The sequence below is a fragment of the Bos javanicus genome, chromosome 29 (genome assembly GCF_032452875.1).
Source record: "Bos javanicus breed banteng chromosome 29, ARS-OSU_banteng_1.0, whole genome shotgun sequence".
NCBI lineage: Eukaryota > Metazoa > Chordata > Mammalia > Artiodactyla > Bovidae > Bos > Bos javanicus.
Genome location: NC_083896.1, coordinates 30738552 through 30764953, shown reverse-complemented (window position 1 = coordinate 30764953; position 26402 = coordinate 30738552). Strand labels below are relative to the sequence as shown.

Here is a 26402-nt window from a genome sequence, read left to right as displayed (position 1 = left end):
AGAGAGGGGTGGAAATAATTCTTTCGCTGTCCCCTTTCTGCTGCAGGGCTCAGCTGTGACATTGGTAGCATCCTGCCCCTCCAGGATTCAGCTCCTGCCATGGGGCCCCGGCACCCTGCCTTCAGTTCACAAGCTTCCACTTACCCGGGTCCCTCATCTCTGCTTCAGGGCTGTGTTGGGGGTGGTAATGATCTTAACCACTGTTCCACCTCCCTGCATGTTTCAAGATCACCTCTGATGGTGTCCCAGAACCCAGCCCAACCCTCTGTACACAGTCTATGAAATTTCCTTCCTCAACCTATCTGAGTGTATTTTATTTTATGCCAGGATACAGACTGGCATGGCTGCCAAGGCCCTTGCTCCGTGACCTGCATTAAAGTCTTCAACGTGATAAGGACTATTCAGAATTTTGAACTGGCTCCACGAACACGCCATCTACAACAGTCTCCAGAGAAGCCCAGCTAGTGTTTCCCTTGTTCTCTGAGGACGGAGTGAACCTTCACTGAAGACCCGATGCCTATCTGTATCCACAACTGCATTACACTTGAATGTTTCAGAATGAATCTCTTTCTCGGATACAAAAACGTTTGTCCTATCTGATAGGATGGCCTATGTTTGGGGAGATGAGGGGAGGGGTGGGGATAAGAGTCCGGTGGATATTCAAGTCTCTGATTAATTATGTGTAGAACCAAATAAGTTAAACAATGCTTCCCCCAAGACCTTCCTGTCTAGAATTGAAGGGTGTGAATGTCAAGAAAGCTATCAGACAGTGACACTCTGAACTCAGAATTAACCCTTTTCTGCTTTGTGTGCACTGGACGTCTGATAAGATGGTAGCTTCCAAACTCTCCCCAACACGGGTCTCCAAGAAACTCAAGCCTGCAGAGACCGAGCAGAGGCATTTAATTAGTCTCTTTCTTTCTCTGTTTCCTTTTTTCCTTATTTTCCTTGTCCCCCCCTCCCTCTCTCCTTCCCCCTCTTCCTTCCCACTTCTTCCTTCCTTTCTTTCACTCTTTCTTTCCTCTTCCTTCTGAAAAGGGGCAGCGGTACCCTAAAAGAATACCACGAAACCACTGGTACACTTTTGCACATAGAAAATGATGAATACATGTAGACATGAGAGTAGTCAGTTCGAGGTCACTGCCATCTTCCTCCCTGAGGCCAGCCAAACATCCTTTACCTAAAAGTGTCGAGGGTTCCTCTTTCCCCTCCCTGTGTTTGGACCAGATTTAAAAACACCGGGAGACTCAGTGTAGCTCCTGTTTTCTCCTGCTCCCTCACCTTTTCCCTTCTGCTCTTTTCCCCTGACCACGACAGCAATTACCGCTTCCCTGGGAGGCTGGATCAGATAGGGATGAAAAAAGCAAGTCTTGCCTTGGAAAGCCGAAGACAAAAGGAAATGAATGCTTCAATTTCTGCTTCCTTCAGGCATATTAAAGCAGACTATCGCTGGGAAAAATCTCTGAGATATATTGTTAAATTCAAAGAAGATATAATTGCGGAATAATGTACATCATGTGTGATTCCATTTATGCATTTGTGCTCAGACTGCTTGCTCGTTTATATGTATATAAACTCACAGCACAAGACTCCAACTGCTAATAGCAGTTACCTCTGGGAGTAGATTTGGGACGAGGGTTGGTGAAGGAGGGTGTTCACACTTTTAGACGTTTCTAGAATATTTGGTTCTGTAAAATGAGATTAACTTCTTTAGTTTTTGCTTAGATAAATAATATATGGATTCTATCACAAATAGTGAATTCTTTAACAATCTTTTTTAGGTCTTTTCTTTTCCTTCTGTGCTACCAGGAAGAACCAAATTAATTTTCTCTATATTTTAAAAATTGAGATTTCTTCACTTGAAATACATCCTCTGTCATTTCGGGGTGTCATTGTGCTTCCTGATCATGATTTAAAATAGGTTGTAATGAATCATCTTCCACAGTAAGTTTGACTAAGTCAAGTGAAAATGGTTCAAAGGAAATCAAAATTATGAATTAATCTCCTCTATCACCACGATGATGCCTCTCCTACTGAGTTTTATTGCTTATGTTCTGGAAGGTGGAACATGGGAAGAGAATAAGGAACCGCTGAACTCAGGGTCCCTGATTTAACTAGGACTCCATGGGGTCGCTAAGAGTCAGACACGACTGAGCGACTTCACTTTCACTTTTCACTTTAATACATTGGAGAAGGAAATGCCAACCCGCTCCAGTGTTCTTGCCTGGAATCTCAGGGACGGGGAAGCCTGGTGGGCTTCCGTCCATGGGGTCGCACAGAGTCGGACAAGACTGAAGTGACTTAGCAGCAGCAGCAGCAGCATGTCAGGTTTGAGTCCTAGCTCTTCCTGCTCCATTGGGCCCATTGTAAGACTCCCCTGCCTATTCAGCTGACAGCGAACGCTCCCTTCTCAGAGTACCTGTATCTTCCAGCTGCTTTCAGCTTCTCTCAAGGGCTTATACTGTTGTCCTATATGTCTCATGAAGCGTGACAGGCTCCTTGAGGACACAATGTAAATCTTTTTCATCTCTGCATTGCCAGAGCCTGTGCCTAGTGCCTGACACAAAGTAGATGCTCAATAAATATATGTCACATGCACATCTGAATGAATGGATGAATGAATGGTTGGCTGAGTCAAACCATGAGTCTTGTTTTGTGTCTCCAAATGCACTGGAAGGTACTTGAGGACAGGAGCCTACATCTTAAATCTTCTGCATCCAACCAGTATTTCTTGATTGACTTCTCCTATTTTATTTTTATTTATTTATTTTTATTTGGCTGAGCTGGGTCTCCATTGCATCATCCAGGGGCTTCTCTGGTTGCAGTGCACTGCCTCTAGGCTCACCAGCTCAGTTGCAGCGCACAGGCTTAGTTGCCCCCCAGCATGTGTGATATTAATTCCCTGACCAGGGATCAAACCCGAGTCCTCCTACACTGGAAGGCAGATTCTTAACCAGTGGACTACCAGAGAAGTACCCCCATGTCTCCTATTTTAAAGGATAATACCAAAAATACTTAAAGATTTATATCTTGATTTTTTTTTTTGCCAGCCTATTGACAAGCTGGCAAAAAGAGAAGAAGAGATGTGTTTTCCCCTCATCTTATAGATAATTCCAATGAGGCACAGAAAGGTGAGACAGCTTGACAAATGAGGAGAATGGAAATGCACCTCCTGACCTTTCCAAGCTCCTCTCTGGGACCCACCCTTCTGGCCCCCTCAAGAGCCCAGTGTTTTCTGACTGTGGACTTCCCTTCCCGCCAGGGAGTATGCCACAGCTCGGTAGACAGCCTATTGCCGGGTGCTCTCTGAATTTCAGGTAGTTAAAGTAGAAAGTTGCACTTCATAATTAGATGGTAATAGCATAATTATTTGAAGGCGCCTTATAATTACATGCCTCCTCCCCAAGCTCCTTTAGCTTCTTCAACTGGGATCTTGGTTCCTGTCCCCTTCCTGTCCTACATCAGTGCCGTGCCACTGGGCCACCAACGTTTACCAGGGATGGCTGTACCGTGATAAGGGGGGAACCTCCAGTGGATTCTCTCCAAAACTCAGAACTCATGGGCTCTCACTGTTACCACGTGGCAAACCCTACTTCAAATCACTTTGTACATGGTGCCAGATAAAAGAGATGGGAGGTTAAGAGAGTACTGGGAAGCCACTAAATTTAGATGCCTCTTCAATATTTATCTCAAAGAAAAAGTCCATGACCTCAGTACACCCCGCTGAGGTTCTCACCTCACTAAGCAATTCTCTCCTTATTTTGTAACCCCCAGTCCCATGATAAACAGATTCCCTATTGGTTAGCCTTGAAAGAAAAGAAAAATCACCATCATCTCCTCCACCAATGGAAGAGATGGGTGCTTTTCCTTTCTCTCGAGGTGGAATATAGCTCCAAACCGATAGTCTCTGAGCAGGGAACGCAGATATAAGGGCAGAGAGTACAAAGGACAGCTCAGGTGGGACAGCAAGGCGACTCGCAGTCAATAGCACACATCACCCACTTCGAAAAATGGCTGACTCAATGAACACCCTGTCTCAAGCAAGAAAGGGCCCAAGGGAGTCATTAATGAAACCAAGAAGCTCAGTTTTACGTCTCATTCCAAAGATGGATTCACTGTACTCCTTTCCATCCAGGTGGGTGAGTTCCTGTTGTGTGGAATTTGTCTGCCCTCACTGAAAACTCCAGTCAGGCAATGAATTATTCCAAGTAAATTAAGCGTATCGATCCCCTCCCCTTTCTGACACTTTGCAGATATTGCTATCAAATCATGTCCCCTGCAAGTGCCAGTTTTTGCCAGACATCTGAAGAGGGGAACAAATATTCTCTTGAGTTTCTCAGAGTCTAACAAGTCCTCTTGGGGGTCTAATAAGACTTGAAGGAACCAGGTGATGACATAACCCTCGGATGAGATGGGCTGTTTACAGTGGAGAGCTAGCATGCTTGGCTGAGGAGAACAAGGTCATGGCTGTATACTTCTCTGTATTTCTCAGGTAATATCAGATCACAGTCATGGGTTGTATCTTAACTCTGGCCAATTTTCATACAAATGCCAAGTGGACCAGAGAGAAGATCAGACCACAGAGCATGAACACAAATTGTGAATCTATGACAATTCCGGGAAAAAAATCAGGCTATATACCCAATGAATAGGATGTAGCATAAAACTTTATAAACTGTAAGGCAGCAGCCTCTTTCAAGGTGAAGTCAGGCATCATTTTGTTAAGGATGTGCTTCTTTGATGTTAATTCTTCTTCCCAGATGACCAGACTCATCCTTTTCTAAATAATAAATTCCTAATCAAAAAAAAAAAGCTTTCTCAGTCTTATCTAATTGAGCGTTATTTTTTTAATTTTTATTGTTTTGGCTGAAAACTACCCTATTAAGGCTGTTGAATATATTCAAAGGATGAATTGTCTAAGATGAATAGTCTGGCCCAGATAGCTAACAAATGTATCATATAAAGTGTTACTTTCATCCACATTGAAGTCCCTTATCACACACTGAAATTCTTATGGATGAAAGGATATAATGTCTGAATTTGCTTCAAAATAATCCAGTGAGGTGGGAGGAGGATGCAGGATTAATGAAGCAGACCGGGCCCTGGCTCGATCATTGCTGAATCTGAGTGATGGTACAGGGGAGTTCTGATAGCAACGCTTCTCAAACCTCAACACAGGTCAGAATAATCAGGAAGGCTTGTTAAAACACCCAAACTGGGCCCCACCTCAGAAATTCTAATTCAGGAGATCTGGGTGGAGCCAACAATCTGCAATTCTAAAAAGTCCTCAGGGGGATTTCCCCTGTGGTCCTGTGGTTAAAGATCTACCTGCCCATGCAGGGGACACAGGTTGGATCTCTGGTCTGGGAAGATCCCACATGCAGTGGGATAACTAAGCCCATATGCCACAACTATTGAGCCCTTGTGCCACAACTGTAAAGCCTGCATGCCTAGAACCAGTGCTCCACAAGAGAAGCCACCACGATGAGAAGCCCACGCCCCGCAATGAAGAGTAGTCCCTGCTCTCTGCAACTAGCGAAAAGCCCGTGCAGAGCAATAAAGACCCAGCACAGCCAAAAATAAAGCAAAAAAATAAAGTTCTCAGGAGAGGTTGATGATGCTGGCCTGGGAACCCCAAGTTGAGAATCATTATATTAATCTATTCTCTCTGTTTTTTGTATATTTCTTTAAAAACCAAATGGGACTCAACTGGACTGGCGCAACAAAACAAGGTGGAGGAAAGGAGTTCCTACTTTTCTGCTTGTTCAGAATCTCAGACAGGAGCAAAAAAGTTAAAAAAGCAGAAAAGAAACACAGACAACAGGAAAAGCGCTGAACCATCAACACAATTTAAGCTGGGCTGAATCTGGGAAATATTAATGCTGGTTTTCCTCCTTTACTCTGAACCTGTATCTATATAACAGTTATGGAGCATGCTAGCTTCTCAGCTGCTTGGGACTCTGCCTTTAAGCAAAATAAATAACCAGAATTTCTAACTGCTTTTTTTTAATACAAGAGCTGGAGCTAGGCTGGGGTTTATATAGATTGATGACATCACTTTGCATCTTTGCCTGAGACTCAGTTTGGTTTTAAAAGGTACAGTCAAGAAATCTTTTCTTTAGGTCTTTCCAACGTACCTAGTTCCGGAAAGTGGATGTGGGGCTTTCTGCAACTAGTTGAGTCTAGACACATCAGATGATACAGAAAGAAAGTTTCACACTTGAGACTGAATAGTCACAAAGAGGCGAGCTGGACCTCTGATCTAATTTTATCTTATTTTAAAACCCTCATTTAGCCAACAATGACTGCATGCCAAGCATTGAGCAATAGACTCTGGGATATGCAAAAAAAAAAAAATTCCAACAAATGGTCCTTGACCTTGAAGAGCTCACACATAGTTTAGAAGGTAGACATGTAAATAAATATACTATAATAGTAATCGTTATAGAGTAACCGTGGCTGTTGTGAATACGCTGCTCATTTTCAACTAAGGGGAGAAAGAGGTGACACAAACAACTCATGGATGACAGTTCAACTGGTTCTGAAGTGGTGAGCACCTATCAGCAAAGAGATGCATCAGCGAGAGGCATGCCAGAGAGGAAGCCGTGGAAGAGAGATGCGGGAGAGTCAGAGTGGCTGTTGACTCTAATCAATAAAGAGTAATTTGATGGGATTAAAGTGTGGGCTGTGAAGGAGGGGGCTGTCGATGGGACAGAAAAGGTACGTTTGCTTGGTGTGCCCTACACACGGTGATAGAAAGTTTATACTCTCTCTTGGGGACCATGCACCCCAAGGTGGTGTAGGTGGAAGATTGCACAGGGCTGAATTTTGAACAGACAAATGCGGTAGGTCAGACAGTGGAGAAGGCACTGTGGACCAGGCAATGAGTGGAGGGAGCCATGAGTTCAGGGAGACATGATGACAACCTGGTCGAGGGCTCCTCAGTTCAGAATATTTGTACAGGAAGCCACTTGCTAGCATGTTGGTAGGCTTCCCTCATAGCTCAGTCGGTAAAGAATCTGCCTGCAATGCAGGAGACCCGGATTCGATTCCTGGGTCGGGAAGATCCCCTGGAGAAGGAAATGGCAACCCACTCCAGTATTCTTGACTGGAAAATCCCACGGATAGAGGAGCCTGGTGGGCTATCGTCCATAGGGTCGCAAGATTCAGACACAACTTAGCAACTAAACCACCACCAGCATGTCAGTAGAAAAGTGGATGTGTGTGTTTGTGTGTAGAGGTTTTTCCTTTTTTTAAGTCTTTATTGAATTTGTTACAATATAGCTTCTATTTTATGTTTTGGTTCTTTGGCCCCAAGGCATGTGTGATCTTGGCTTCCTGACCAGGGATGGAACCCACACCCCCTACATTGCAAGGCGAAGGCTTAACCACTGGACCATCAGGGAAGTCCCTAGAAGTTTGAATATATGTAAACTTACGTAATTTCATAAAGCTAGATAAATCTAAAAGTTGCATATACGACTTTGATATTACCTATCTATCCATAATATGAAGAGAATAAAAGAAGGAAGAAAGGAAGGGAGGAAGGGAAAATGCTGTCTATACATAATAAACAGAAAAGAGGAAGTCAAGTTTGCCATCCAGGAAAAGAGCTTACAGGCTTCAAGTGAGAAACAGCTGCTCCTTGGGATTCTCTAAAGGTTTACTAATTTATAACATGGGCCTAGGGTGTGTGTGTGTGGGAGAAGGCAATGGCACCCCACTCCAGTACTCTTGCCTGGAAAATCCTATGGACGGAGGAGCCTGGTGGGCTGCAGTCCATGGGGTTGCTAAGAGTTGGACACGACTGAGTGACTTCACTTTCACTTTTCAGTTTCATGCATTGGAGAAGGAAATGGCAACCCACTCCAGTATTCTTGCCTGGAGAATCTCAGGGATGGGGGAGCCTGGTGGGCTGCCGTTTATGGGGTCGCACAGAGTTGGGCACGACTGAAGCAACGCAGCAGCAGCAGCAGCAGCAGGGTGTGTGTGTCGGGGGGCGGAGGGGAGAGGGTTATGAAAAAGAATAATAGAGAAAAAGAATAAATGTGGTAAAATTTTTAAGACTTTGAATACCACAAATGAGTCATAAATTGGAATTTCACTTTGTCTTCCAATATTTTCCACATAATTAGCCCATTCATATACACAAAAAGAGCACATGACATATTCCAAAATGACACAAGACTTGTTCCAAGCACTGAAGCAGGATGCTGAGGCTTGCCACCCGTGCCATCCCTGGAGCAGGGATGAAGGTCCTGGCCTGTGTGTTCAGCTGGCAATGAGACAAGGCACCGGGGCATGGCCGCCACCTTTCATACCGTTTCCCGTATCTTTTCTTCCCTGTAAATTATACACTCCAGGCCTTTGCCGAGGGAGATAATGCTGCTCCCCTGAGAACTGACTACCCAGTGCCCTGCATGCATGAGTGTGTCAAGCCTAAACAGGTCTATTGTTCTTAAACAGAACTGCCAGAGAAATTGTCTCCTTGTGTAGAATGATGCTGAAGAGATAAAAATATCTTTCATTTCTATAGTGCATTGCATCTTAAAGTGTGTTCCACATTTTGCAAACTATATATAGGCTCAATTCATTACCCAGCCCCATAAAATACAGCCAGAGCAGTGGCAGGCGCATGCCAGATGTTTGACAATGGTTTAATAACAGAGTGAAGAATAAGTTAAATTGGATCCAGAAAACAGGAAGCGGGATGTGGGGCACTAGGTAAGACTGTGCCAGTCACCCTAACTTTATGTATTAAGTGCCTACTGCCTACCAGGGCAAAAGCTGGGTGCCATGGTACCTGAAAGGTACTGCCCCTACCCTCATGGGGCCTCCAGGATATTCTGGAGAATGCACAATCAGATAGATTCTACGGTCCATTCTGATTCATGTTAAGAATGAGTTAAAATACGAGGCGCAATGGTCCTTTCAAGGGAGGCATTTACCATGAGCCACGCTGGCATCAGCATTCCCTCTCTTGACTAAAGGGTTTGCATCCAGTAGAATTATAGAATGTACGTTGAAGAGAAGCTATGAAGGAGGGATATGGTTCTGGGGAAAGTAAGGAAAAGAAGAGAAATCACAAGATGAGCAAGTTGGGGAAGGAAAGAGGGTACTCAGAGTAGGATGAAGATGAAACAGTTTGGGGATATGTTGTGACCAATGAGAGCAGAGGGGCCCACGCAGATTCCAGGGTCAGCACTATTTTCTTGGGGGTGGGGATGTCACTGACAATAAACTGCCCGAATGCTGAATTCCCTAAGTCACTGGGGAAGCACATTCAAATCTCTCCAGGCTGAAAGGTGTGGGTTCTGGAAAACAGACAACGGGATTTTAGGATTGGGAGGGATCCCAGAGAGCCATTGTTTTATTTCATAGATAAAGCAGGATATGCCCAGGTTTATTCAGTTCAGTTCAGTTCAGTCGCTCAGTCGTGTCCGACTCTTTGCGACCCCATGAATCGCAGCACGCCAGGCCTCCCTGTCCATCACCAACTCCCGGAGTTCACCCAAACTCATGTCCATTGAGTCGGTGATGCCATCCAGCTATCTCATCCTCTGTCGTCCCCTTCTCCTCCTGCCCTCAATCCCTCCCAGCATCAGAGTCTTTTCCAATGAGTCAACTCTCCGCATGAGGTGGCCAAAGTACTGGAGTTTCAGCTTTAGCATCATTCCTTCCAAAGAACACCCAGGGCTGATCTCCTTTAGAAGGGACTGGTTGGATCTCCTTGCAGTCCAAGGGACTCTCAAGAGTCTTCTCCAACATCACATTTCAAAAACATCAATTCTTTGGCGCCCAGCTTTCTTCACAGTCCAACTTTCACATCCATACATGACCACTGGAAAAACCATAGCCTTGACTAGACAAATCTTTGTTGGCAGAATAATGTCCCTGCTTTTGAATATGCTATCTAGGTTGGTCATAACTTTCCTTCCAAGGAGTGTCTTTTAATTCCATGGCTGCATTCACCATCTGCAGTGATTTTGGAGCCCCAAAAAATAAAGTCTGACACTGTTTCCACTGTTTCCCCATCTATTTGCCATGAAGTGATGGGACCAGATGCCATGATCTTCGTTTTCTGAATGTTGAGCTTTAAGCCAACTTTTCCACTCTCCACTTTCACTTTCATCAAGGTTTATTAAATAGTCGCAAAACATAGCAGTGCCCAGGCCAGAGCCCGGGTCCAAAAGCTTGCCCCTGACCTCTCTCTCAGGCCTGGCCTTGGGTGAATCAGTGCCACAGACAGGTCCTGCCCTTTGGGGATGCTTCTGAAAGCTGAAAAACAAGTTCTTGGGGGCCTTTCCAGAGCAGTGCAGAGAGACTAACCACAGTGCACAGGGGTTAAAGTCTTATAATCCACCTACACAGATGTAAGCCAGAAATTTCGTTCAGAGAAATGAAAGAGAAATAGGCTGAAAGATTGTGACCGCCCAGGTCAGACAGGCTGCCACCCAGGAAGAACCTTGGAAGCCCATTTGGTCTCTGCAAGTATATGTAGCTTCCAGCCCTTATTAACTCACTCAGGAAGGGAGGGTCAGGTTACTGGGAACTCCCAGGAGGAGCCTGTTCAAAATGAGTTTAAATCCCTGGACAAGGAGGTTTGAACCAGCACTGGCAGGATCTAAGAAAAACAAAAGGAAATGTGGTTTATAATGTATCTGTGCAACAAATAACACGGAGGCATTAAACAGGAAATTCTCCACCCTTGATGATGGCCCCTCTCATAAAACTGCCTCTCCTTCTCCTTCGTGGTAAGGGCCCCTGGTAAACACAGGAAGGTAATTACATGCACTGCACAAGAATTGCAGGAGATGGGGGGGGTGGGGGGGTGGGGGCGGGCAGCCATTTGAAACTCAGGCAGAAGATACTGGCCCTGTATTGCATCTCAGCCCTCCAGCTTCCTGTAGGGCCTCAGGCAAGTGAACCCAGAATGACCCCACAAGAAGGGATTGCACCTGACAGATGACCTCCAGGGCAAAACCTGTCTTGTTAAAAAGCCAATGTTGTTGTTGTTTAGTTGCTAAGTCATGCCCAAGTCTTTGCAACCCCATAGACTGTAGCCCACCAGGTTCCTCTGTTCATGGGATTGTCCAGGCAAGAATATTGGAGTGGGTTGCCATTTCCTCCTCCAGGGGATCTTCCCTACCCAGGAATCTCTTATGTCTCCTGCATTGGCAGGTGGGTTCTTTACCACTGAGCCACTAGGGAAGCCTAAAAAGTCAATGAGATGGTTCATAATTTCGTTCCCTGGATGCACCTGTGCATATGCTTCTCCCCAACTAGAGGGCAAACTTTCCAAGAACAGAAATTCATGTATTCATTCCACCCATCTTTATTAAGTAGCGCAAACAGGCCTTTGCACAAATGGAGGGAATAATAAACATTAGAGACACTGGACGAAGAGCCAGGAGGAAAGTCACGGAAAGTGGTGATGAGGCAGTGTCTGGATTCTCAAGGGTTTGGGGTACTAATCAGCGGTGCTGGGACACTCCTGCCTCACTCTCTGGCCCAGAACTCAGAAAGCAGACGAGCAGGGTTTGGAAGCTGTCCAGAGATCTACCCTTCTGAAACATACTGGCCGGAGAGCAGCTCCGGAGCCAGCCCTCATTCTCCGAAGGGAGATCCCGCTCGACTGGGGTGGGGGTTCAAAAGAGACTGCACTTGGCCTTGAAGGCCCGAAGGAGGGGCTGGAGACTGACCACGACAGCCTCGGGTTCTGCGCCAGGTGAAGAAACACTGGAGATGATGCCACCTGCTGGCGAGGGGCCCGGGTTCGCGCGGTGGGCGCAACCGAGACCCGGAGCCCAGATGGGCAAAGAACAAGAATTCGAGCAGTTGTTCAAGTGCTGGTTTTCTGCTGCCTCTTTAGGGTCTCCACCTCCTAGGGCCAAGCCCGGAGACTCCGGACGCCGAGGTTTCCAGCGGGGGCGGCGGGCGTCCTCCCCCGGCCCCCTCCCCTCGCGGCGCTCGGAGGTCTAAGACTCCGCGCTTCTCCATCAGGTGGAGCAGTGCTCCTCGCTGCCGGTCTCCCCCGCTCCCTCCTAGCCGGCGAACTGCACGCAGGCACCTAACAGCGCCAGGAGGTTAACCGAGCCCCCGGAGGAGGTGAGGCCGAGGACCAGCCCGGGCGGAGGTGGCGGGGCCGCCGTCGGGGCTGGCGCCAGAGCCCGGCCGGCTGTGAGTCCTGCAGGTACCGCTGTGGTTCTCGCTGCCCCACGTGGTGGCTGCTGAAGATTGCCCGTGGTTTTTCCGGCACGCAGGCTTGAAACGCCTTCTGGCCCTTTTAGAGGCAGGCAGCTCACCACTTAATCCAAGCGTTTTTCCCTTTCTGCCGGAGACCGGAGGCTGAGGGGCGGCGGGGGCAGAGGGGCTGGAGGAGGGAACAGGCCCAGCTGGCTGGGGTGGGCATGGGGGACCGAAGCCAGACCGAGAGTCAGGAGGCCAACCACAGGGACCAGGGGGTGAGGGAAACCAGGCACTCCCTACCTCGGAATCTCCCTCAACCCTCTTTTCCTGATCCAGAGTTAGTGTGTGTGGGTTGCAGGTGCCTGTATGTGAGCCTGATTTCCGTGGATTGCACAGGTCATGACCCAGGGCTCCTGACCTTGGTTCCTAGTATTTATTTCCTTCTGGGTCCGAATTAAGCAAGTCTGGGCCCCAGGCCACTTAGGAATTAGCAAGCAGAATTAACAACAGCTTAAAGGATGAATGTCAGTTAAAACATCAAATGTTGCTTTGTAAGGTGCAACCTATATTCTGTAATTATTTGTCTTACTCACAGCAAGGTTGGCCTAAAGAATGATGCCCAGACCTGAAATTTCTTCCTGCCTGCATAGATTCAATGAAAATCTCCCAATAAAAGCACGTTTCTATTCGTGCTGTGTTTTCACCTTTGATATGTTATTTGACATGTTATTTAGAATTATTGTTCATCTTTTGCTTGTGTTTCCTGATTGGCTCTTCTGTTTTGTTGCATTGTCTGTTATAGCAAGTCCCTGGACTAAGGCAATGCTGACACTTTATTTAGATACCTTGTTTGCAGTTTACCTGATGGGGTGCCTCTTTTGGGTCCTCTTAGTTTCCTTTGCTAAGCATTTCCCCCCCACCAAAGCTTGCTTACAAATTTCCCTTTGATATGTTTAACAGCCTCTAAGGGATGCAGTTAAATAAACTATTAAGTGAAGAATAGAAGAGTCAACAGAGCAGACACCTACTAATTTGTAGACCTTTGATGTCAACAACCAGATGTCAGCTCCTACTAGCACACACTTTCACGGGTGCCCCTTCTCTCTTTCTTGTTCATAAATACTAAGGGATGCATTTTTTAAAAAGTTAAGATCCACATGGAAATTTGGAGTTAGAATGTATCTTGCAATCAGCAAAGTCCCCCAAATACGTAATACTTATAAGCTAAGAGTTTCCCCAAAGACCTCCCCAGGGTCCAGTGGCAGATGAAAGTAATGACTGATTTTATAACTGTGCGGCACTAATCAAGGAAGCATCTTCCATTTCCCTCTCATTATTCATTACCCCCCTTTTTCTGCATACTGCTGTACATTTTTATGTGTTGCTTTGTAACTATCCTTATAGTTAGGTGTGTTCTCTGATTTGTAACTGTCCTCATAGTTATAGGTGTTCCACACTAAATTACGAGCTCCTGAAGGCATGGACTCTGCCTGCAATTTTATTTCCCCCAATGCCCTGCTTATACCAGGCATAGCTAAATGTCTATCAAGTAAATAGACCTAGATAAATTTGCTTTGATATCCGGGAGGAAATAGAGTTTGATTTGAATGTGAGTTTGGTGACAGGTAAAAAAAAGACCTGAAGGTTCTTAGGAGGCACTGCCTATGACCTTGGCCTCTCCTTCGCAGTAGGATTCACAGCACCTCTTGGAAAAAAGACACAGAGGGATGGAGCGCTCCTTACAGGAGAGCTTCCAAATGTAAAACCAGGCAGCTCCCCATCCTTGGTAGGAAATGCACAAACCAGGATAATAATAATCAAGGGGCATGTGTCACCCATTTACCTGTTTTCCCTCTAGTTCCTTCATTTTGTTTTCTAGCAGTATCGCAAAGCAAAACCAAGGTGCAAACATCCCCATTTTATTACTGAGCCCCCCTCCTAGGAAAGTCTCAAAAATGCAAACCACGCTTATCTCTTCCCCAACTCGGAGACTCCCGCTGCACATACTGGCCGAATCCTTCCTGGAGAAAGGTGGACACCCCCGAGCCCCCCACCCCACCCCGTGCAAAGTCAAGGCAGGCATATTGTTATACTGAGGCTAGGTACATCCAGCCATCCTTCACTTCACTCCTTTAAACAGCATTATGTCCTGTGGACAAAAAGTCTCAGCTCCGCTCCCTGTTCAAAATGCCTTTTGGTCAGTGATGGTGACAAAAGCTGAATTTCCCCTCATGGAGGGGGAGAAAGAGAAGGAAAGAAAGAAAGGAGCCTCCCCCCGCCACCACCAGCACACCCTCCTTTTTTGCAAAGATCGCCTTTCTCCGAGTGTTTCCTCTTTAATTATGCCCCGTTTCCCCTCCCTCTCCCCCCGCCCCAGCTTCAGTGAAAGGAGCCCTTCTGTCACTCGTCACTCGCTCCCTGGCTCGCTCGCGCGCTGGCTGTGGGAGGAGCCGCCGGAGGAAGCTGGGTGCCTCGGATGCCGAGCGCCAGAGGATGGAGCTGCTCCGAGAGGGGACGTCGCTGACGAGCCCGGCTTCCCGAGGAGGCTAGAAAACAGGCAACTTGCCTCGTCTGGGCTGCGGATCCCCCGAGGCACGGAGCCCCAGGCCACCCGGAGGGACCGACGGACAGACAGACAGATGGTCGGCGCGAACCCGGGAGGACCGCGGCGGAGGCTGAGCAGCACCGCGAGCCCCCCAGCAGGAGAAACTCACCGCGAACCCAAGTTGCCCCACCGGCTTCCCCTCGGCGCGCGGAGGAATGAGACCTTTCCAGCTCGACCTGCTCTTCGTCTGCTTCTTCCTCTTCAGCCAAGGTAGGACCCGTGTGCCGCCCGGAGTTGCAAAGAAAGTCGGCTGGGTTGTCAGGGCTGCGGGCAGAAATTGTGGGCAGGCTTTGGGAACTCGGACTGATGGATGCGTCTCCCGGTGCCCGGCCGAGAGGCACTGGCATCGCCTCTTTGCCTTTGAAAATGCAACAAAATGGTACTGTTTATTTTCCTTCGGAAGGCAGGGCTGCGGGTGGGGAGGGAGGGTGACTTTCTCCCCTCACTTGTCAACATCCAGCTCAAACTCTCCAATGCAAATGAGTTCTTTATGCTCCCTGTATGTTAATTAGGCGGCATCTCTGTGGCCGTGCGGTGCGGTTCTGAACTTCTGGGCGCCTCCTCTCCTCCAGACGCCGGTTGGAGAAGGAGAGGGTCGAGAAGGAGAGCTCTGTTGAGGTGGCTATTTCAGCTCGAGGAAGGTCTGCCTTGCACGAATGTATTCGGAAGGGAAGGCGTGCGGAGGGGGCTGCGATGACCGAATGGAGCGTGGGGGTGATGTGCAGTTTTGGGGGAAAGCTTCTAAAGAGTTTCATTGCGTGTCATCCGCTTCTCTGAATAAGAGTGCATTCTGAGTCCTACACGGCGTTAGATTTCAGGGCAGAAAATGAAATCCGCCCCCCTCCCCCTGGTGCAGACGCTTCCTCTCTGCAGCTTAGTAGTGGCAGAGAAGTCGATGGACTTTCCCAAAAGAACTTGGCCCCCTTGGGCTCCCTGCCCCTGAAAGCAGCCTGGGCCAGTAGCCCTGGAGGGAGGGGAGGACTGTTCCAGAAAAGAATGGCGAGAGTGCCCTCATAGCCAGCAGCATCCGGAGTCACCTGTGGAATTGAGTTTGAGGGACTAGTCAGCCGCTTCCTTTCCCCTCTCCTGGAATGCCGGCCGCTGTCTCAGCCATCTGAGGCGGCGTTTGTGCCAGCCAGCACAGCTCTGGGAGGAACAGGACTCTCTCAGAAAAATCCACAACAGAGCACATCCATCTGTTGATTAAATGAAGGGTAAAACTTTTCCAGAAAGCACAGCACCGCTATGGGTGGCTGGCTTTGCAAGCAAACAGCATGTCTCCATGCCTCCCCCTGATGAAAGCTGAAACCCATGCCTCCTTCCCGGCTCCTCCGCTGGTGCTTGTGGTCACTGCAGATTTCCTCCTTGTCAAACTTTGCTTCTGACCCTCCTGATTTAACCTGGGGCCCTTCCCCCACCTGGGTGTGCATGTGTCCCTGATTGTATATAATCCTGATGTACACACTCACACACATGCACACACACACACTCATGTATTCATGTGGTTGTGTTGCCTCTCACCAGGGCTCTCTACAACAGCAGGAAGATAAATTGCCTTCCCCAGAGTTTTCAGGCTGAATGAATAAGGACTATCTCAGAACACTGGTATAGAAACAATTTGGGTTCTATTACCACTTGGGGAGATGACCCTCCTTCTTGAATGTGTTTGTGCTCACTTATGGATACACATACACAGCAGCACACATGCTCTCTCTCCTCGTTTACCTCTTACCATTCACTCACTCAGGAAGTTGCATGTAGAATCCCCAAATAGAGGATCTAACTGGCCGTCCCACACCCAGGCTCCCCGGACCATTGCACGTTTTACTGTGCCCACTGATTGTGCTAGAAGGTTGAGCTGAGACTCTCCTGTAGGTTGACACAAGAAGCCTGTAGCTGTCTAAGTGGTTCTCTGACTATTGGAATCATCGCAGCGTCCATCTTCTATTCTGCTTATTTCTTTCTGGGTATGGAGCTATTTTTTGAGCTGCTCATATAAATCTTTAAATATATGGAGATTAAATGCTCTGTTTCTTCTACTCTTAGCCCCGAGGGCAGTGGGAAGGAACCACAGCATCGTGCAGTTCAGAGTTTCTTGCTCTTCCTGACTATTCTGAGCTTGGCCAGCTTTGCCCGCCCTACCAGATGGTAGGTGCATAGTCCACAGGACTCCAGAACAGGGAATTCTGGAGAATTCCTGGACTCCAGAGCAGGTCTAAAGAAAGACAAGGAGACCTAAGTGGACCTGGCCAATGAGAACCCTCTACACTACTGAACATTGTACGGTAGGGTCCTTGAGTTGACCGTGTCTGACTGCAGGAGTGAAGGATCAAGTGGGACAGCATTTAATGGACTTCACTGGGATAGAAGATCTTTTGACTTGATCGGGGGCATTGATGTGAATGTGGATGTTGTTTGCAGTCTTGTGAATTCCCCAGAGAGTTCTATTTGACCCTCTACCCATGTATGCTTAAGGCATATACTATGCCAACCCCTGCCTGGTGCCATATATTTATCAAGGTATCAGATAGAGCATATCCACTTTCAACAGGCCACTAGGGGACTAGCCCCCCTCCCCAGGCTCTGAGTGATGCCCTCTCTCATCCCCCTGACTGTGGTTGCACCCCACCCGACACACACACTGAGCCACGCCATCAGATGCCACTTCCTGCGTGCCTTCCTCCCGGGATGCTTTCCAAGGAAATGTGCTGAGACTCAGGGATGGCCCTCGACTTGGAGAAAACAAATGCCCAGGGCTCTTTTAAGGGCTTTCTGTGGCCCTCTACTGACACATCCGTCTGCTGTCCCACGCCTCTCACAATGGGAACCTGCATGTCATTCTGGAGTCACTGGAAACAACTCTCATGTGTCCCATACAGAGGGGATGCTCCAAACAGCACTCCGAAGACTTTAAAAGCAAAACACTTAAGTCAACTCTTAGAGTCATTTCAATCCTCCTTTCTCTTTTAGTTTGTCGAATGTCTATTCAACGTTACTTTTTTTTCATACCCCCTCTTTAGAGAGTGAAATTTGGGTATCATTTATGTTAGTGATATACTATACCCCTAATCTTGTAAACTTTGGGCTTTTCAGATAGATTGAGATTAAGTATGTGTTGGCCACTCTTGAGGTGGCCGTAGAAAAGCCAAATGGCATGCCTCCGTTCCCGCCCAGCTGGTGTCCCCGGGCCCAGCTCCCCACAAGGCAGTGGAGAGGTGTCAGCGACTGCTGTTTGTGGGCTTCTCCCTTGCTGGGGCTGCCTCTTCCTCCGCTGTCAGGACGGCATGCTCCATACAGAGAGGGATAATGTCACAGCACAATTTGCCTCCCGCAGAGAAGAAGCATGTTCTGCCCCTGGGTGAAAAGGAATTGATTCTCTTGTCATCCACGCGCTTGGAACTCGCTCTGTCTTTCCCTTTATCATTTTGGTTTGCCCACCACGATTTCCTTCTCTGCCCTCCTTCATCTTCAAGACCTGGCCCATCCAGCCTGCACGTCCACATTGTAAATGTCTTTAGAGGGACGATGTCCCAGCAGGACTGGGGACACCCTGCTTCCTGTCAGATCTCAGGTTCTGAGACTGTTCAGGGAACATGTGGTGGTACAGACTCAGTGCCTCCTACTTCGGCCGCTCCTAGGAAACACGCCCTCTTGCCTGCTCTGTGACGCTTTGCTCTAGCATCCCGGAGTGTCCTGTCCTGCCTGGTGACTTGATGGGTCTGAAAGTTCTAATTCTCGGGAGTCCGCTCTCTTATTGGCTTTGTGTGTGCGCCGTGCTGCTCTGGATGTTTTGGGGCAAAAGCGAAAACTTGCACTTGCCCATCAGTGGCATCTCTAAGTTGAGGATTAATCCGGGGTGCCATCTTCCTGTTGGGAAGATTCTCAACCACTTGCTGTCCTGACTTGCTGGCAGAAATCACCAGAAGGGCTGTCAGATGGCCATCAGAGGGGCAGAGGTTCTTGGTGATGTGAATCTCCAGGGAAATAGAAGAGCGACATGCAGAGAGAGGGTGAAATAGGGTGTGAGAAGAGAGAGGGGCCAGGATGAAGGGGGCCAGGCTGGGGCTGACAGGAAGCATGAGAACAGAGGAGCAAGGGCCAGAGGCTTCAACTGGCAAGAAACTCCCTTGGTGGGGAGGCTTAGAAAACAGCATGAGCGTGTCTGAGGCAGCCAGGAGTATGGAGGAGACGCTGGGGGTACAGGCTGAGAAGGCGTTAGAAAAGGAAACTGGGAATGAGCAGCAACTTTGGAAGCATTTATCATTACCCAGAAATGTCATAGAACAAAGGATGGGGCAAGGAATAAGTGTGAGGCTTCCCCCACGGGCACCCCAAGTGGTCTGATGGCTTGTCTAGAGGGGTAGAGTCAATGCACAAATGCCAAGGGTGTGGGACCACTTCTTCTTTCAGAGACATCCTGGGTGACGGGGACTTGGGCATGTCTGTTGGGTCTGGGGGTGGTCACGGTGTCTGCTGCCTGGTGGGGAGTTCTCAGCTGCCAGCCAGACCTATAGAGAAGGGAGGAGAAATGTCCCAGGGGGAGAGGGGCGTGGGCTGGGGTCAGGGCCTTCACACTGCACTTAGGATCCCACAAGGGCCTCCCTCTGGGGTTACAGAGACAGATCTTGCCTGGAACATGGCAGCAGTGAGCCAGGCTTGCCACCAAGGAGCCCTCTGCCTGGTGCGCCTGTGTTGGTAGGAGCCAGGGCCAGCAGGGGACCGGGTGGAACAGGGCAGTGTGCCTGAAGATGCAATTTTTCTTTTTTGTTCAGCCCAGTGGGGGTGACTTAGGCGGCATTATGTTTGCAGCCCCAAAAAAGCACATGAATAATCCCTAGTGAATTCAAGAGATTTCAATAGCAAAATAATAACAATACTAATGATTCCTTTGATTTGCAGAGTACTTTTCTTCCAAGGAGATAAAAAGATAAACTGTTTTGGAAACATGAACGAGGAAAGAAAATTGCCTGTGATGGAGGATTGGGGAGGAGGGTCAGGAGCATTCATTTTAGGGTCTCTGGGTAATTGGTGGGGGGAGGGGTTTACATGGACTTAAGCATCATTTCTCAGCTGTTGTCCTTATCCGTCTAAGATGCTGAGATGTCTTTTGGGTGAAAAATCAGTGCAGGCCTTTTAAATCAAGGTCAGTCTAGAAATAATGGGACCCTGAATTCCACTGCCGCCCCCCTCCCCACCAGGAATAGGCCTGTTCTAATTGGAGGAGATCAGCAAGACCAGAAACTTGCTGAAATGCATACAGGGACTCTCACCACTGTGCCAATCTTGACCATATTGGTGGTTCTCCAAGCAGAATAATTGGGGCCTCAGTGATCCCTCAAAGTCAGTGGGCTCCCCAGCATCCATGGAGCTGCTGCCCTGGGGACATCTGCACCGGCAAGTTTCATATCACATCACCACTGTCCACAAGGGAGCAAGGAGCTAAGCCTGCCAGCATCCTGTGCCAGGCTGTGATGACTTCGCCCAGTATTCCAAATGGAGTGGGATTTTGTTTCCAGTTAGGGGAATGATGCCGCGTCTACTGCATTGAGATGGTATACAGCTCTGTATGTCATCGTGTGTCATCTCCTTTTCCCTGGGGGAAGCCTGTTCGGTGAGCCCATCAAATCAGAATATAGATGCCTTATGGATCACTGGAATACTTCTGTCACATGCGGGCAAAGAACGCTAGGTCCCACTTTCTGCTCAGCTTGAGGAGTAAACAGAACGCACACAGTTGCCATAGACTGGGGATCTCCACCACCATATTTAACATTAGCTTTTTACTTCTAACCCACTGAAAGAGCTAAGGATCAAATATGATGCTTTTTCCCCCTTTTCTTCCTCTGTTAATGGTAAAAGTGCATATTCTGGCTGTATACTTTTAGAAGTCAGTAAATGTCAATATTAGTTAAGTGTTTCCTTTATATCACTGCAATTTAGCATAAGCTGCTTGGAAACAAATGTGTTCCGTAAGCATACAGTGTTTCCGTGAGTACACAGTCAATACCACTATGAGGATTAAATAAATGTCAGCTTTCCCTGGGCACACTGGTAACGAGTTAAAACCATGGAAATAGTGGCCAGCACGAGCGACTGCTGCTCCTTACAGAAGTCTTGTGTTGCAGCCTGGCTGGGACATGGAGTCTGGGAGACGGACATTCATCCATCTCTTGGCTGGATATTAAGGCAAGGGAGGAGCCAAACGTAGACACCTCCTGACATTCCACAGAGAGATTTTTCCTAGGAGTCCAGAAGCCTTACCATGCCCACTTCAAGCCTACTCCCATCCAGGAACTCCCGGTCCACACACACACACATACAACACTTACTGCTAAAATGTAGTGATGTCCAGGGCTTAACAACACATCAGCCATTTTCCTGAAATGGGAGATGAGCTTTCCCTCTAATCTTCCACCTGGTGTTACTGTCCTCATGGGCAAAGTGAAGGAGATTTCGCCTGAGGTTGTTTATTTGATGACTGAAACAAATGCTGCCATGGCATGCATTTGTCACTATTGAAAGGAGGTGTGCGCATCAGGCCGGATTATCTCGATGGTCTGCTTACTTGGCCTGTGTTCACTGGACAGATGTTGCAAGTTCACATTCTTTCTAACGAATGTCTAGAAGACAAGAATTTGAAATCTGGTGCTGACAGTTGCAGCAATGACTACCAAACATCATTTTCGCCTTTCCACACTCTTCCCCGGGGGGCTCCATGCAGTCTGGGTCTCAGAGGGCCTCGTTTCTTTCTCCTTCCTTTGTGATGAAGCACCTTTGTATGACACCAAAGCTCCATCCTGTCCACTCAGCCAGCCCTCGTTGGGGGCCTACTGTGTGGTGGGCACTGTGCCAGGGGCTTTTGATGGGAAGATGACTGAGGGTGTGTTTCTGCCCCAGGGGAGCTCTCAGACTAGTCAGGGAGCAGACAGTTGGACTTGTCATTACAGTTCAACAGCTCAGAGCAGTCAGAGTGTTCTGAGAACAGCGGGGTTGGCTGAAGGTGTTAACAAAGGCTTCGCAGAGGAGGTGAATTGATCGTAAAAGATGTCTAGGGTTCTTCCGATGCTGCAAAGAAAGAGGGTTCCAGGTGGTACCTCAGAGAGTGTGCACAAGTCAGAAGGTAGGACAGGCATGTCAGGGTTCAGAAGCAGTGGTTTACTTGGGGGCTGGGATGCTGTGTGATGAGGAAGCTTGTGAATGGTCGTGAATACCACGCTAAATATTTTGAGGATGGCTTGTCAGCATTAAGTCTATTCTTTAGAAAAATCATGAGTGGTTGTAATCCTCTCTATACTATGGGTTCAATGGACAAAAAAAAAAAAAAAGAGAGGGATCAACATGTTATCTTTCTTGGTACTCCCTGTGTTTCACAAGGGGCTTAAAAATGGAGAATTGAATGGAAATACGCTCACTCATCTTCCTACATGGTAATGTGTAAAAGGATGGACAAGTGAGCAAGAGAATAAGTGGGAAGTTATGACTTTCACTGTTGGTCTAGATTCTAGAGGGAAGGCAGAGAAGGGTAGTAGGTAGATGCATAGTAAAGGACTGGATAAAGAATGTGGACGGGACCATGGAGAAGGCAGAAGCAGGGATGGTCAACTACACACTGGACTGTCAGTCGGACGGACTGTGCCAGGAATGAGGGTTTCCAGTTTCTGGGGCCCCTGGCAGGCTAGGTTGAGGTGGAGGCAGCCTGAGGACGAATGGTAAATAAAAAAGGGAGACTGAGACAGGATGAGACAAGCAAGAGGTGCCTGGGGACAGTCTGCCAGGGATTTCTTTCCTCTTCTTAAGAGGCAGCTAAGCTTCCCTGGCTTTGCGGGCAGCAAGGTTACAAGCTAAATGATTGTACTCAGAGGTTAGAAATGCTTACCGATCTCTAGCAGCAAGTAACCTTTCATTCAAGAGTAAAGAACGTCATCAGGTCCACCCGCATGTTTTACACTCTGTTCTGTTCTCTTCAGGAAACGGCAGGGCGGGGGGAGGTGGTGCTGGCAGGACAAGCTCAGGGGTGAAGCCAAACCCTGCATCATTGTGCAGGAAGGAGACCGTGACACCTCCAAGAGTGTCCACAGCTAACCCTAGTGTCTCCTGAAAGGCTCAGACTGGAATTCGGGCCACCAGAAATGGAGGAGTCAGCAGGGATAGCAGGATCTACTGTATAGCACAGAGAACTATATTCAATGTCCAGAGTCCCTAATAGAAAAGAATACTAAAAAGAATGCATATGTGCATACAACTGAATCACTTTGCTCTACAGCAGAAATTAATGCAACATTGTAATTCAAGCATACTTCAGTAAAAATAATAATAAAGTGAATCTCCTGCTGGCAAATAATAATAATGATAATGGAAGAGTTGGTTCCTATGAAGGAGATTGAAGAATAGACTCAGTTCAGTTCAGTTGCTCAGTCATGTCCAACTCTTTGCAACCCCATGAATTGCAGCACGCCAGGCCTCCCTGTCCATCACCAACTCCCAGAGTCCACCAAAACCCATGTCCATCAAGTCAGTGATGCCATCCAACCATCTCATCCTCTGTCGTTCCCTTCTTCTCCTGCCCTCAATCTTTCCCAGCGTCAGGGTCTTTTCAAATGAGTCAGCTCCTTGCATCAGGTGGCCAAAGTATTGGAGTTTCAGCTTTAATATCAGTCCTTCCAATGAACACCCAGGACTGATCTCCTTTAGGATGGACTGGTTGGATCTCCTTGCAGTCCAAGGGACTCTCAAGAGTCTTCTCCAACAGTTCAAAAGCATCAATTCTTCAGTGCTCAGCTTTCTTTATAGTCCAACTCTTACATCCATATATGACCACTGGAAAAACCATAGCCTTGACTAGATGGACCTTTGTTGGTAAAGTAATGTCTCTACTTTTCAATATGCTGTCTAGGTTGGTCAAAAGTTTCCTTCTAAGGAGTAAGCGTCTTTTAATTTCATGTCTGCAATCACCATCTGCAGTGATTTTGGAGCCCAGAAAAATAAAGTCAGCCACTGTTTCCCCATCTATTTGCCATGAAGTAACTCTGGGAGTTGGTGATGGACAGGGAAGCCTGGCATGCTGCAATTCATGGGGTTGCAAAGAGTTGGATATGACTGAGTGACTGAACTGAATTAAACTGAACTGATGGGACCGGATGCCATGATCTTAGTTTTCTGAATATTGAGTTTTAAGCCAACATTTTCAGTCTCCTCTTTCACTTTCATCAAGAGGCTCTTTAGTTCTTCTTCACTTTCTGCCATAAGAGTGGTGTCATCTGCATATCTGAGGTTATTGATATTTCTTCCGGCAATCTTGATTCCAGCTTGTGCTTCCTCCAGCCCTAGATGACATCAGAATTCCAAGAGTTCCTAAATATTATCTATTAACAGCAATCTATTTAGACAATACATTCTTCTACCATCTTCTACCATCTAGGAGGTCTGTGATGTGTTACAGATCTCTTTGTCCAGCTCATTTTCTTGTAGGTACTAGACAGATTCCTTGGGTTGTGGTTGGTGGCAGCAGCAGCGGCCATAATTACGGTGGTCAGGATGACAATGATGATAATTTAGTGTTTTCACATGACCTTCCACAAGCGGTACTTCATTCATCACCGTGATAGCAGTGAGAATCATCTATAGTCATAAACCTCGGAGAGGTTCAGCTGCTTGACCGCACTGGCTCCCCATCCAGCTGACTGTGTGGTCCAGAAGCCTTCGTGCATCTCAAGATGCTGGTGGATCCGCATCAGCAACATGGACAGATGCAGGAGAGGCTGCTAAGCTGGGGCCTGAGATGAGCCATGTTCTTAGAACCTGTGTGAGTCCTCAGTGCCCAGGCACAGAGGAAGGCATTGGGGGTGCCCTATGGAAATTTGGAAGCTGACCTTTGAACCGTGACCCCAAGTTGCAGCTCTCTCTCTTGTTTTGACTCCAGACTCTTCCTGAGTTGATCCCTTCCTTTGTCTGACTTTCAGCGTTATCTTGAGGGTTCAAGGTTTCCAGGCCTCTCTTGCCAGGGAGAAATGACAGGTTGGCCTTTTGGGTTGAATAGCAACCAAGGAGATGCTACCTGGGAAACTCCTTTTGTGGCTGTTCTGACAAAAATGAAAGCAAACACAAGGCTGGTTGATTAAAACCTCCATTTCTTTTATACCCTACTCAGCACATAGGAGATGAATGAATATTGAAATACTGAAACATGGACTTCCCTTGCAGTCCAGCAGTTAAGACTCCATGCTTCCACTGCAGCAAAGCGCAGGTTCGATCCCTAGTCAGGGAAGTTCTGCATGCCACGAGTGTGGCCAAAAAAATGAAATGTGGGGAAAAGTGAAAGAAAGAAAAAGCAGTCCGTCTGACACCCCCACCTCACCACGCACCACAGCAGAAGCTGAGACGCCCCCACGGAGGACAGAGGAAAGACCCCGAGAGTTTAAAGTATGGTCTTGCCCTATAGAAAGCTCTTCCTCTCCCAGCAAGGCCTTGAATGGCCATCGGGTCACCAGGAACACTGCCAAGAGAAATACCCTCTGGCAGCCACTGACCCCTCCCAAGAAACAGTTGGGCCTTCTGTTCTCTCCCGCATGCCAGTGCCCATCTCTGTCAGCCACCTGCACCTGTCACGGGGGTCGCAGCTCCGGCACAGTGTGACAGGCCACCTGTCACCTTTGGCGATGCTGGGAGCTATGGCAGCTTCAGAGTGACATGGGGCCGGGCTGGCTCATCATGCAGGCGTGCAGGGGACAGGAACTTGAGTTGTCTCCTGGGGGCCCGTCCCAGTGCTGCACAGGGAGCGACCGCCTTCCTTCCCTGCCCCACTGTCCTGGTCACAGAAGGAGAACAACTGCCAGTTAACCTCTCCGTGGCTTTGTTCTCCACATCCGAGGGCCCGCACTTTTCTGTGCCTCGCTTAAGGATGCTGGAGTCTACCCCACGATCACAGGAAGTGCCATTTCTTTGGGGAGCTGGATTCTGAAGTCTTTGTCTTGCATAAGACACTGGGTCCGTGTGTCTGGTGGGGAGAGGGCCTGTGTTTGTCTTAGGACCACATTGGTCAAGAGCTGGTGGAACATTAAACAGAAAGTTTTGGGATCTTAAAAACCAGGTGAGCTCTGCAGTTCCTACATCTGCCTGATGGTGGCAGCAGCAGCGCTTGCAAAGCCCAAGAGTGAGCTGAGAGCAGGCGGCCCAGGGCTGTCCCTTAGTACCAGGAAGAGAGAGAGGCTCCCAGGCCAGGGTACCAGGGCCCCTCTCTGCCCCGGGCCACCGGGCTGGGGCAGCTGAGTGTGGGCAGAGGGCATGGGAGGGAGGCGCAGGCTTTCCTGGCGGCAGAGGCTCCCCAAGGAGGCTCCCTTCCTTTCTCCTCTTTCTGATGGATAAGAGGGCAGAGCGCTAAGGGGAATACATGCCTGCGTGGAATGGCAGGAGGTAGGTGGGCACAGTTAAAAGTGCTCAAGTGGCTTGGAAGAGCTACAGAGAGAGGGGGTGAGAGAGCTCTCAGCTAACGAGGTCTGTCCTGGGGGTGATGGGGGGGCTAGTCCTCCCAGGCGGGCGGCTGGCAGCCAGGAATCCTGCTTCTCCCCAGGAGAGCCCATGCCCCTCTCAAGTGTTTGCCCCTTTAATGATC

General features: G+C 48.2%; 1 protein-coding gene across 2 annotated transcripts in view; it reads left to right on the top strand.

Moving 5' to 3' along the window:
- Nucleotides 1-14575: 14575 nt before the first annotated feature.
- The window catches only part of KIRREL3 (kirre like nephrin family adhesion molecule 3), a 606294-nt gene continuing 594467 nt past the window's right edge, over nucleotides 14576-26402 (top strand). For both annotated transcript variants that reach the window (XM_061406372.1, XM_061406371.1), the window contains exon 1: nucleotides 14576-15004. In XM_061406372.1, the coding sequence (XP_061262356.1) occupies nucleotides 14950-15004 (55 nt within the window). In that variant the 5' untranslated portion in view covers nucleotides 14576-14949. The remainder of the gene's footprint in view (nucleotides 15005-26402) is intronic.